The 12,385-nt window shown below is 41.5% G+C and overlaps 1 protein-coding gene across 1 annotated transcript in view; it reads left to right on the forward strand.

Moving 5' to 3' along the window:
- Nucleotides 1-11,848, forward strand: part of SPON1 (spondin 1) — a 384,871-nt gene extending 373,023 nt beyond the window's left edge. The window contains exons 9-16 of the mRNA XM_075927822.1: nt 1,276-1,416; nt 2,474-2,549; nt 3,098-3,280; nt 3,576-3,746; nt 3,858-4,025; nt 4,663-4,827; nt 6,931-7,194; nt 8,055-11,848. Of these exons, the coding sequence (XP_075783937.1) occupies nt 1,276-1,416; nt 2,474-2,549; nt 3,098-3,280; nt 3,576-3,746; nt 3,858-4,025; nt 4,663-4,827; nt 6,931-7,194; nt 8,055-8,218 (1,332 nt within the window). The 3' untranslated portion in view covers nt 8,219-11,848. The remainder of the gene's footprint in view (nt 1-1,275; nt 1,417-2,473; nt 2,550-3,097; nt 3,281-3,575; nt 3,747-3,857; nt 4,026-4,662; nt 4,828-6,930; nt 7,195-8,054) is intronic.
- Nucleotides 11,849-12,385: the final 537 nt, after the last annotated feature.

A 12,385-nucleotide genomic window follows, 5' to 3' on the forward strand; every position in this document is an offset into this window, starting at 1 on the left:
TTAAAGTTAAAAATGGCCCAAAATAGGTTAGGTTGATGAATGCTCCCTGAGAATTGGTTGTTAATAATTTTGGACTACTCGCTGTTTCAAAAACACATTTTTATATAAGAACATTTTTAACAAGCTTTTTCCTCTCCCTCTCTCTCTCTTGCTAGTATTACTTCTCTAGCCATTTCAGTGACAAAAGTTTTTTATGGCAATTTGTTTCAAACTTTTATGTGGACATAAAGTTTTTATTGCTGCCTTCTTGAGTAATCGCAAATGGAAAACTAAACAAATTTTGATGAAGGAAAAGTAAGCATATCCCACTCCATTGTAACCATTCCACGTATTTTTATGTCTTGAGGCAGACTGCAGGACAAGACATTTGGTCTGTGTTCTGAGATCAGATGCCACTACTGAAATAGTTATTACCTGGAAGAGCATTCTGAGCATGTCCAGATATACTTCCAAGTACATCAGACAGTATCTAGAAATCACCAGAAGACCTCAATGCTGGTTTATTTTTATATTAATGATGAAGTCTAGGTCAATATATGTTAATGAGAATGTGCGTGCAAAGAGTCAGAATAGGTTTTATTAGGGCATACCGGTTTGTGCACAGAATACATTTGCCCAGACCCTCACATGTTTATATTGCATGCTTTCCAAAGGAGAACGTTTTGCCTACTTTTAGTCTCATAACTTTTCCAAGTGAGGTTTTAGGCTCACAAACATTCTCCCTCTGTGCCTGGCATATGAGATAATAAAATCAAAGATATTTATCAGGAAGACAACAAAGTACCTACAATGTAGGGCCCAGCCCTATTGATGGTCATTTACACATTGGTCCCCAAAATGCTATTCAAAATATAACTCAAGTTCAGAATTCTTGCTGTCTTCTACTGTTGTTGACTACAATTAATTGTAATGATAAAATAAGGCTTCAGTCTCATTTTCTTATCACAATGATACATGTGTATTCAGAGCAATAAGGGCTTTTCTCCAAAGACAAAAATATGTGTGTACTGCTTTTTCTCCTGTAACAGCAACAGAGCCAATAGAGCTCTTTTGGGGGACCTGGGTGCTACTGTATCCCACATGTAAGTTCCAGTTCCACGGATTTACAAAAATATTTTATAATAAATGTTCATTGCTATGGGATAATGCATTCTGTTGAAAGGGACATTTTCCTAATGAACATTTCAGAAGCAACTCTAATTCCATTGTGTTATTCAAAATACGTGTTTTTACTCCTTTTAATCTGTATTTGTATCTGTTTCTTTCTGATTGCAGTCACCCAACAAGCCTACAGTTCCTCAAGAAAAGATAAGACCACTAACAAGCCTTGATCACCCTCAAAGTCCCTTTTATGATCCGGAAGGAGGGTCGATAGCAGTGGTAGCCAGAGTTGTCATTGAGAGAATTGCACGAAAGGTAGCAATATGCAATTCTAAAAGACTGCAGTAAAACCAAAATGATATTTAAATGCATTTGAATGATTTTTTAAACAGTTGAAATGCTTTTACTCTGTGGCTCTTCGTGCTGATATTGTGCTTCCTCACTGCATATAAGCATGAATAACTGTAACTTTTCAATTGTTTAGATACTGGAGCACTGCTTGTGTTACTGTGTAGTATCTGGCAACTCGTTTTTCATCCTATCAGATTTTTCACATTACAGTAGACTTCTGATAATCCGGCACCTTTGGGACCTGGGTGGTGCCAGATTATCGGAGATGCCAGACTATCAGGAGGTACTAAAAGGGGGCATACTCCCAACCCAATCCCCTTCCTCTGGCTCTAACCTAATTCTCGGGTCCCAGAACCACCGCTGCGTGTCTCCCTCCAGATGCGGGGGCACGTGCGTCGAGCGGACGGCTTTGAACATGAGCTAGCCAGGACACTGTGCGCAACCCAATCCCCCTCCCTTCCCCTTCTCTTCCCCAGAGCCAAACACCTCCCTTCCCCTCCCCTCCCCGCTCTAACCCAATCCTCTCCCCCCAAATCTTATGCTTGGGTCCCAGAGCCAGATCCACTGCTCCGCATCCGGGGCGCCATGCATACTGCCCCCACCACCCCAATTCCCCCGTGTTTCTCCGGAGCCAGGCATCTCTCCCCGCAACCTTATGTCTGGGTCCCAAAGCAGCTGCCAGTGCTCAGCGGCCGGCTGCTATCACGTGCAGGCTGGGACTCTGTGTGAGACCTGGCGTGCACGTGCAGGGTACAACGCAGTGCGCTAGGGGCCATGAGCGCGCATGTGGCTCACAGCGGCCCAGCCATGAGAGTGGCTGGCCTGAGTGGTTCCAAGTTCCATCCCGGTTCCATCAGGAGCTGCAATTTTTTTCCATCAGGTACCTTGGGTTGACCACCCCTGCATTAGGCTCTTGCCATTTTGATGCCGGACTATCGGGAGTGCCGGACAATTGGATGCCGGACTAGTGGAGTTTTACTGTACTTTCCTAATTTAAATCTTTACTGCTCTTTCTTTGCAGGGAGAGCAATGCAATATCATCCCTGATAATGTCGATGACATTGTAGCAGATCTTGTTCCAGAAGAGAAAGAAGAAGGTACTTGTTAATTCTGTTCTGTTGTGTGACTTTTTGTTTCATCCACCAGAGCTGCTTCTGGTTGATTTTGTTGGGGTTGGTCCTGCTTTGGGCAGGGGGCTGGACTCAGTGTCCTCCTGAGGTCTCTTCCAGCCCTGCACTTCTATGATTCTATGATTCTGTATATACTTCTCACTCAGAATCATTTCCTACTTGATTGCCTTGAACGAGTATGAAAGTCACAGTGATGCAGTTTTCCATTCTTGGTGTTACAGTTCTTTGCCCTTGAATCCTGCACAGAACAACCATGTTACCCATAGAAACTTGGCAATAAGTTGTCCCACAAGTTATAAACGTATAGTTGACTATTTGGGGGGAATTAAAACACACACTTCTTCAATTTTCTAACAAAAGAAAGAATTCAGGGCTGCATCAAGTACCAGATGAGTAAAACATTAAGATGTTTGATTAGCAAGCAAGCAGCCAGTCAGTCATGCAAAACAGTTCATGAAGTCACCAACCAAGTGGAGACCGATTGCTGACTTTGTTCTGCTTTTGACTGATTTTAGATGACACCCCGGAGACTTGCATTTACTCAAATTGGTCCCCATGGTCAGCCTGCAGCTCTTCCACTTGTGATAAGGGCAAGAGGATGAGGCAGAGAATGCTGAAAGCCCAGCTGGACCTCAGTGTACCTTGTCCAGAGACCCAGGATTTTCAGCCTTGTATGGGCCCCGGCTGTAGTGATGAAGGTAACAAACCAAAAAGAGTGTAGGGGACAGAATTTAACATTGGGGGGATGGTTTAACTTTTTCACAGTGGCCCAGTCTTCTACTAGAGGTATGTTTGAGGGAAGAGTCGAAAGAAGAAGAGAGTGAAATAAGAATGGGGGAAAAGGCAGCATGAGACAGGAAGCAGAAAAAGAAACATCATGGATAAACAGAAGTGTGGAAGTCTGAAAAGAGTGGGAGGGGGAGGGGGATGAGAGATACCTCTTGGTGGCTAAGATTTATCAGGTAAACGAGTGGCAATCTCAATGTATTTTAGATGGATCCACTTGCATGATGTCTGAATGGATTACGTGGTCCCCCTGTACTGTTTCCTGTGGCATGGGAATGCGATCTAGAGAGAGATACGTGAAACAATTTCCTGAAGACGGCTCTATGTGCAAAGTACCGACTGAAGAAACTGATAAATGTGTTGTGAATGCTGAGTGTTGTAAGTATGTCATTTAGCCTTGCAGCATCCAACCAGTAACCAAAGCACTACAGGAACCGTTTCTCAGCGGAGTGCTGTTAGTGGTTTTTTTTCTCTTTCCATTATAACTAGCTCCCAGTAGCTGCCTTGTGACGGAATGGGGAGAGTGGGATGAGTGCAGTGCTAGCTGCGGAATGGGAATGAGAAAGCGACATAGAATGATTAAGATGACTCCAGCTGACGGATCCACATGCAACACAGAAACTACAGAGGCAGAGAAATGCATGATGCCAGAATGTCGTAAGTATCCGCGAGCGGCCTGCCGGGCACACAGGTGTGATATATTTTATGACATGTTGCTCATGCATACTCACAGGAAAGAGTCCCAGCTTTTCCCTGCCTCAGGAGATCGTGCGTTGGTACCATTTCCACCCGAAAGAGGGCATATGGCTGTATTACTCTTTCAAAGCAATGCTTTCAGAATCTCACTATCATTAGCAGACGTTTTAAGCCTGTATATTAGCAAAATACTTATGGGCACTTATAAGTGTTTCACAGGATAATACTCACTGCCATAAGTAATTAATGTTGCTGTAAAAGAATCAAATTCTGGAATGAAATACTGTTCGCAGCCCACGATGAGATCATTGGTTTGGCATCAGACTGCTATAAATTCCAAAATATCTGGCTTTCTCACTGATAATTGCAGCTAATATGAGCCCAGAAATACCTTTCTTGAAGTATTTTGAGCCCCATGCATTGTTATTCTGCAGAAACTGAGTGGACAAAAGTTTGTAGAGAAAATTTTTTAATAAATAGCCAAAAAAATGTAGGTTTCATCTGAGCTTTTGTAGGAATTTCAAAGCTTTGTGCTTAGCTACCTTGTCAGTGTAAGGGGGATTTGCTATCATTGCTAATCATTCTTTTCATGCACTAGACACCATTCCCTGCATGCTCTCCCCTTGGTCGGAATGGAGTGACTGCAGTGTGACTTGTGGCAAGGGAATGAGGACCCGGCAAAGGATGCTGAAATCTGCAGCTGAGCTTGGAGACTGTAGCGAGGAGCTAGAGCAAGTGGAGAAGTGCATGCTTCCGGAGTGCCGTAAGTGTAGGCTCATTTCACGTGTTCTGCAGACATCACACTATGAACAGAGAGGGTGGTTCCGAGCTTGTGTGAATATTCCTTCACTAAAACCCAGCAGGCTAGCTGGAGCTCAGTGTTGAGACAAGCAAACGGTGGCTAGTATGTGGAGTATGCTCCAGGTGCTTCAGCCTGGCTAGGCCATGCCTCCATGCAACCATGAGGATACAACTATTTTCCAAATGTCACATGCCGGGAATCACTATCTCCACAGCTCATAATGTAGTGGTAGCCTAAGCATCCAAACTTGGTGCTGTGCTTCATATGTGGAGCTGGGACAGAGCTGTGGTGTTTGCGTTCCGTGGCAGCAGAGCTTCCACCAATGGCACTGTGGATAGTGAAGAGGCGGTTTTGTGTGCCTTCTGGACTTCTCGATTCCTGCTCCATAACCTACACCTCTCAGCCATGTATTGTCTGTCCTGCTGGCTTGCAACACGTGCATATTTCAGTGAGCACGTGCTCACTGAAATATCCAAGGTGCTTCTCCGCAGATAGTCCAGTCCATGTAAAGTTACTCTCACTTAATCTGTGAGATAGTGAAGGCACTGTTAGCATGTGCAATGTCTTTTACTCGACATTTACCTGCTTCCTACAACCCCAGATTCAATAAAAATACCAGCACCGTAGCTTCATGTCACATCTTAGCTCCTCACTAACGGCTCCATTTAAGGAACTGTGTTGTATAACTACATTCTTCCTGCTTATCCAGGAAGATATGTTGTTGTTATGAAATAGGAAGCAGGCCTTTGTATGAAAGAAATGGGAGTTCAGACATCCTCAGTCGTTGCCTATTTGGAATAAGGACAATATGGGAAGTAGCAACCTCTGCATCCACATATTGTACCTTAAACCTAGAGGGTGGAAGAATGGTTTCCAGAACCATGCATTCTTGATCTCTGCTGAATCTACTAATGAAGGTATCACTTATTGCCAACAGTTAATGGGATTTTTATGATGGTGTCTCCTGAGCACTCGGAACTGGACTGACACCATGCCATAGGCCTTAGAGACGTGAATGGGGGTGATTTGGCAGTTTAGCCCACAAATGGTTCAGAGGAAAATGGATTTGGAAATTAATTTAACCTACCCAACTCCATTTCAGCCTTGTAAAGAGTTACTGAAACCATGATTTTTCCCCCAAATGCACATTCAGTTTCTAGTAGCAAGCAAGTAACATGCTGAGCCTTGAGTGAGATTCAGGGCAGTGTGGCTTAAAACTGCTCTTGCTTCCCTGATAATAATTTGTGAATGTGTAACTGGAGCAGCTTAGGAGCCACTCTAAATTACCACCTCGAATGGATGTGAGATAATATTTCTGTTGCATTCCTTGCCAGGCAGGTGTCATAACACCCTGCATAAAACTACCTACATTTTTATCCAGGAATGGCACTAGTTATGAAGCTACCACCCCTCCCCCTCACACATTTTTATGATGCGATTTTGTAACCGAGTGTTTCTTAAATAATTTAAAAATCACTTTTTTGAATGACTGTATAGTAATTTCTATGTTCTGCATTCAGAACTTCAAAAAAAGCCAACTCTCATTGTGGAAAAATTCAAACTTTGGCGTATGTATGGCCCCGGTCCTACAGTGTGGAACTATGAATCGGGAAATCTGAGTTAGAGTCCTGTCTCTTTTCCTGATTTGTTCTAGGACTGTAAAAAAACTCACATCAAGTTAAGAAGCTCCGTGCCTCAGTTTCCCCAAGTGTAAAATGGCCATAACAATACTTGCTTAAATCATGCAACTGGTATTTTATTTTAAAGGTAGTGCCCTCCTAGCACCATTCTTTCCAGCTAATAGAAACTAGCTGATCTCAAAATATCCAGAGCCATGCCAGTGTGCCAATGAATAATTTCAATAATGATAGTAAAGGAGAATATTCTTCTAGATTTTGCAGAGATTTTTAATGTTTTCTTGGAAAACTCTGAAGACTGGGTGAACCAAGCCCTGTTCACACTTTTCAGCTATGAATGCTGATTAGGCAAATCCATGTTTCCTCCACATCATCTGGTTGGGTCCCCCAAGAGTTGTTATAATTGCCAATATTTCTTTCTTCATAGCCATTGACTGTGAATTAACAGAGTGGTCCAAGTGGTCTGAATGCAATAAATCATGTGGAAAAGGTCATATGATCAGGACAAGAATGATTAAAATGGAACCACAATTTGGAGGAGCTCCATGCCCAGAAACTGTTCAACGGAAAAAATGCCGAATAAGAAAATGTTTGCGAGGTCCCGGTATAGAGAAAAGGCGCTGGAAGGAAGCCCGTGAGAAAAGGAGAAGTGAACATGCTAAAGAAGCTGTAGATGGTGAGCTATATCCAGGTATGTGTTAGCCACAGCTTGTTATGTTTGTTCGTAACAGGAGGAAATTGGAGTAGCAGCACTCCATTGAAATAGCATTACATTCTAGGGAAAGCTTTTGACTAAGTTCTTGGGTTTAATCTTTCAGTATTGAAGGTCAGATGTAAGTTGCAACTAGAGAGCTTTTAACCTGTTCCCTGAGGAAAACAGGTGATGTCTGTGCCTCTCTGAGCTTGTCTATCCGTTATTCTAACCTGTGTGACTTCAGCTATACAAATAGCACAGTACTTACCACAGCGTCTTGTGTGCAGTAAGGTTAGCAGGGACTGATCTCCTGTCTACACTGGATACTCCTCTCACCCTGGTGGAGTACCAGTGTCGATGGGAAGGAGCTCTGCGATGGAACTCCCTGCTGTCTAATTACTGAGTCTGCTTAAATGCAATAAATCAATCGCTGCAGCATCAATCCCCAGCGTAGTAGAGACAAGCCCTAAGAAAATCTCATTCTTTCCCACTAAGGTCGTTCCACTTGAATACTGAGTTGTGAAATATTCAACTAGATTTAAGTTGCAGAGAGTTGTTTTTTCCATAGGCCACAAAACTAAGAACTACATGAAACTGAACTAAATCCTGCCTATGATTATCTCTATCATGTATTAGTTGTTAATATCTGCAACATTATTATAGGTTTGTTTCACTGATATCAGGTTCTCCGCCTCTGCTAAATTGCCCTCTAAAGTGTCTAACTGGTTCTTGAAAACTTTTGGGGAATGGAATTGTCTTTTAATATGTGTTTGTATGGGGCCTTGACAACAATAATCAACTGCTGTCAATACTGAGGGGGAGAGAGATTAAAATCTAAGGAATGTTTTTATTTTTAGGCTGTAAGATGAGAGCATGGACTGCATGGTCAGAATGTACCAAACTCTGTGGTGGGGGAATTCAGGAACGCTTCATGACCGTGAAGAAAAGATTCAAAAGTCCTCTGTTTACCAGCTGCAAAGACAAGAAGGAGATAAGAGCATGTAATGTGCACCCTTGTTAGCAAAACCCGAAGTCTCAAAATGATGGAGAGCTAAATGGAAAGTCAATCTGGCTTAGTATTTTTAAAAATATATATATAAATTGTGTATATTAATCTTCATTTTTGCAGTGTGGATTGCTTATTAGTCTTGCTGGTGCAAGAAATATATTTTATAAATATTTCCTCACATATGTATGCTGAGAGTGGTTCCTGGACTCTCCAGCTAGCCCTTAATGCATAAAACTAGTATGCCATTGTGAGTCATTTAACACTGAAGTAAAGCTATATCTGAGGACATGCAATAGCCATATAGAAATATTCCTTTTGGGGACATGGGCTGCATGTAACGTAACTAAGTTAAAGTGACATATTTCATGTGTGGAAGGAATTTCTCATTTGATTTGATTTCAGAATATCCAAAGCAGGTGCCTATGTAATTACGCAACTGTGCCAAGGAATAATTTCAGCAATGCTGGTTCAGTAATATTAAAGGTGCATATTTATCTCTTCCTAACAGGTGTGTTAAACTGGTATTTCTAATTACTATCCTATATATTTCCCGTTATGAGGCTCTCCTTCTTTAAACATGGAAAAAGCTGAACAATTAGAATATAAGCATCAGTCTGCATAGCTCAGTAACAATGCACAGGTTTGTCCACCACTGTCTTAGAAAAGATAGTAGCAGAAATAGAGAAAGGCAGGGACTGTGCCACAGAAAAACTTCCATATGAGAGACTAGGATCCATTTCGTGAAGAGATAAATATAAAACAGTGGATGGCATTGACAAGGCACATCGGGTGCTCGTATAAAAGAAGAATATTTTTGTTATTGGATCCATACTCAGTCAACACAGGACATATGCTAGCAACAGAAAGATTACGAGGAATTGTAAAATGCCCAAACATTTGTGACTTAGCGGACTACAGCCTGAAGTTCAGATATAAATCATACTAGAGGAACTAAGCTTCACACTAATTGGGACACAAAAATTTACCTCATTTTTGTCCAGGAAAGGGATTAGAAAAACGTATTCATAACAATGCACTGAGAATAAAGGCTGTTGGTTTAGAACAGCGGTAGATGATTTAGTCAAATCCTTTTATAGTTGATCACAAGCCCCCAAATCCACTATCTGGTTTTGACTGTCTTAATTCATTGGAACTGTTGCCACTTTTTGCATGATTCCACCTGTACTATTATACCCAAAGCAGCCATCTGAGTCCACCGGGGCTCTCAAAATCCCAGGCCTGTGCATTTGACAAGTCCTGGTAAACTGCCTGTTGCAAGAACATATCATTGGGTTAAAAATACCCATGCAATTGAGAGCCATGTAGCCTGCTCCTCACCATGAGATGATTAGCTCCAAGACTCAGATTAAGCTCAACAAGGCCGTTGTGGTCCTATAGCATGTGAGAGCTCTTTCTTCACCCCAGTTTATGTAAGAAAATGTCATCAAATTGTTAATGCTCTGTTTCCTCTCACTAGCGTTCTTCTTTGGTATTCTGTGTCATCACATTGTTTTAATATTAGATTTATTCCCTTTGCAAATATTTTCATACTGGTTTAATTCATATACATATGAATATATCGAGTATGAATTATATTTGAACATGCCTATAAGGAAAAACTTTGGGCAACCCTCACACTGTGAAAGCGACAAGGAGTCCTGTGGCACCTTATAGACTAACAGATGTATTGGAGCATAAGCTTTCATGGGCAAAGACCCACTTTGTCAGATGCATGTAGTGGAAATTTCCAGAGGCAGGTATAACTATGCAGGCCAGAATAAGGCTCGAGATAACTAGGCTAATTCAGTCGAAGGGTGAGGTCCACTTCTAGCAGCTGATGTGGAGGTGTGAACACCAAGAGAGGAGAAACTGTTTTTGTACTTGGCTAGCTTTTGTACTTTTGTACACCAAACAATCCATTGTCTACAACCAAGCACTAGGTACAACTGCATCTGCTCCAACCCCTCAGACAGAGCCCAACACCAATAAGATCTCCACCAAGCATTCTTGAAACTACGATACCCGCACAAGGAAGTGAGGAAACAGATCAACAGAGCCAGACATGTACCCAGAAACCTCCTACTACAAGACAAGCCCAAGAAAGAAACCAACAGAACACCACTGGCCATCACCTACAGTTTTCACCTAAAACCTCTCCAACGCATCGTCAGTGATATAAAACCCATCCTGGACAATGATCTCTCACTTTCACAGGCCTTTCACTTTTCACCAGAAACTATACACCGCACCACAATAACTCTAACTCAAGAGCGAATCCAGGCAACAAACCTTGGTGCCAACTCGGCCCTCGTATCTACACCAGTGACATCATCACAGGACCTAACCAGATCAGCCACACCATTCATTCACTTGCACATCTACCAATGTAATATACGCCATCATGTGCCAGCAATGCCCCTCTGCTACATACATTGGCCAAACCGGACAGTCCCTATGTAAAAGAATAAGTGGACACACATCAGATATTAGGAATGGCAATATACAAAAACCTGTAGGAGAACACTTCAATCTCCCTGGACACACAGTAGCAGATTTAAAGGTAGCCATCCTGCAGCAAACAAACTTCAAGACCAGACTTCAAAGAGAAACTGCTGAGCTACAGTTCATCTGCAAATTTGACACCATCAGTTTAGGATTAAACAAAGACTGTGAATGGCTAGCCAAGTACAAAAGCAGTTTCTCCTCTCTTGGTGTTCACACCTCCACATCAGCTGCTAGAAGTGGATCTCACCCTCCTTGACTGAATTAACCTTGTTATCTCCAGCCTGATTCTGGCCTGCATATTTATACCTGCCTCTGGAAATTCCCACTACATGCGTCTGACGAAGTGGGTCTTTGACCACGAAAGCTTACGCTCCAATATATCTGTTAGTCTATAAGGTGCCACAGGACTCCTTGTCGCTTTTGCAGATCCAGACTAACACGGCTACCCCTCTGATACCTTACACTGCGGTTTCAGTACAATTTCAATTAGTATCAACTTTATTTTCCCTTAACTAGCATACACCACTGTTTCCAGTTACATATGTTATAGATATTTGAGTTTGCCACATTATTAATACTAACATTCACAAAATAGCCTGCAGTTAGAGATGTGACTGTTAGTTCTAATTTTATACTATTTTTTGTGTTATCTATTTTTCCTCCATTTGCTGATTTTCTTCTTCCTTGATACAAAACGTATTTAAGCTGTTACTTTTTGGTATAAAACACATCTATATCTACATAAACAAAAGATAGTTTGAGTTTTCTAAGGAAAACAAAAGTTCTGATAAAAAACATGTAGACTGCATTGTTGCTGTAAAATTTCCAGTAGAATTATATTCAATATATATATCAATAAAAAATCAAAAGTTTCCAACTGAAAGCACAGCTATCATGCCTGAGTTTTGTACACAGCGTGTATCAGATCGTACATTATATTTTCTAATATATGAGCTATAGAAGTTTTACATGGTATGAAAAAGAAGAAGTAGTGGCTTAAATGATAGGTTTTTATATGTGCAACACACAATTTTTTTAAAAAGTGTTCATTTCTTACCAAAGTCTTGTGTAGATGCTTTGTAATTGGCTAACATGCAGTATTATGATTTTTGGAATAAAGACATGTTTATTATGAAATTAGAATGTGTATGAGCTTTTTATTTGACTGAACATTTTTACTTGTGTATTTTTTTATTTTCTGTCTTTCTAGACAACCTTTCAAGGAGTCTGTTTTGTTCTGTGTACTGTTGTGGGCGGTGGAGGGGTTTAGAAAAAAAATCAGACATATAAACATTACTGAAAAATTGCTTATCTTTTCAGGTTATTAAACTGACAGGCTGTGTCTACACTGGCATGTATTTCCGGAAATGCTTAAAACAGAATACTATTCCGTTTTCAGGTTTTCCGGAAAAGGAGTGTCTACATTGGCAGGCTGCTTTTCCGGAAAAGCGTCTGTGGCCAATGTAGACGCGCTTTTCTGGAAAAGAGCCCCGATCGCCATTTTCACGATCAGGGCTTTTTTCCGGAAAAGACTACTGGGCTGTCTACACTGGCCCTTTTCCGGAACAGTGTTCCAGAATAAGGACCTATGCCCGAGCGGGAGCAGAATAATTTTTCCGAAATAGCGGCTGATTTTGTACAGTAGAGCATCGTTGCTTTTCCGGAAATTCAAGG

The sequence above is a fragment of the Pelodiscus sinensis genome, chromosome 4, assembly GCF_049634645.1.
Source record: "Pelodiscus sinensis isolate JC-2024 chromosome 4, ASM4963464v1, whole genome shotgun sequence".
Lineage (NCBI taxonomy): Eukaryota > Metazoa > Chordata > Testudines > Trionychidae > Pelodiscus > Pelodiscus sinensis.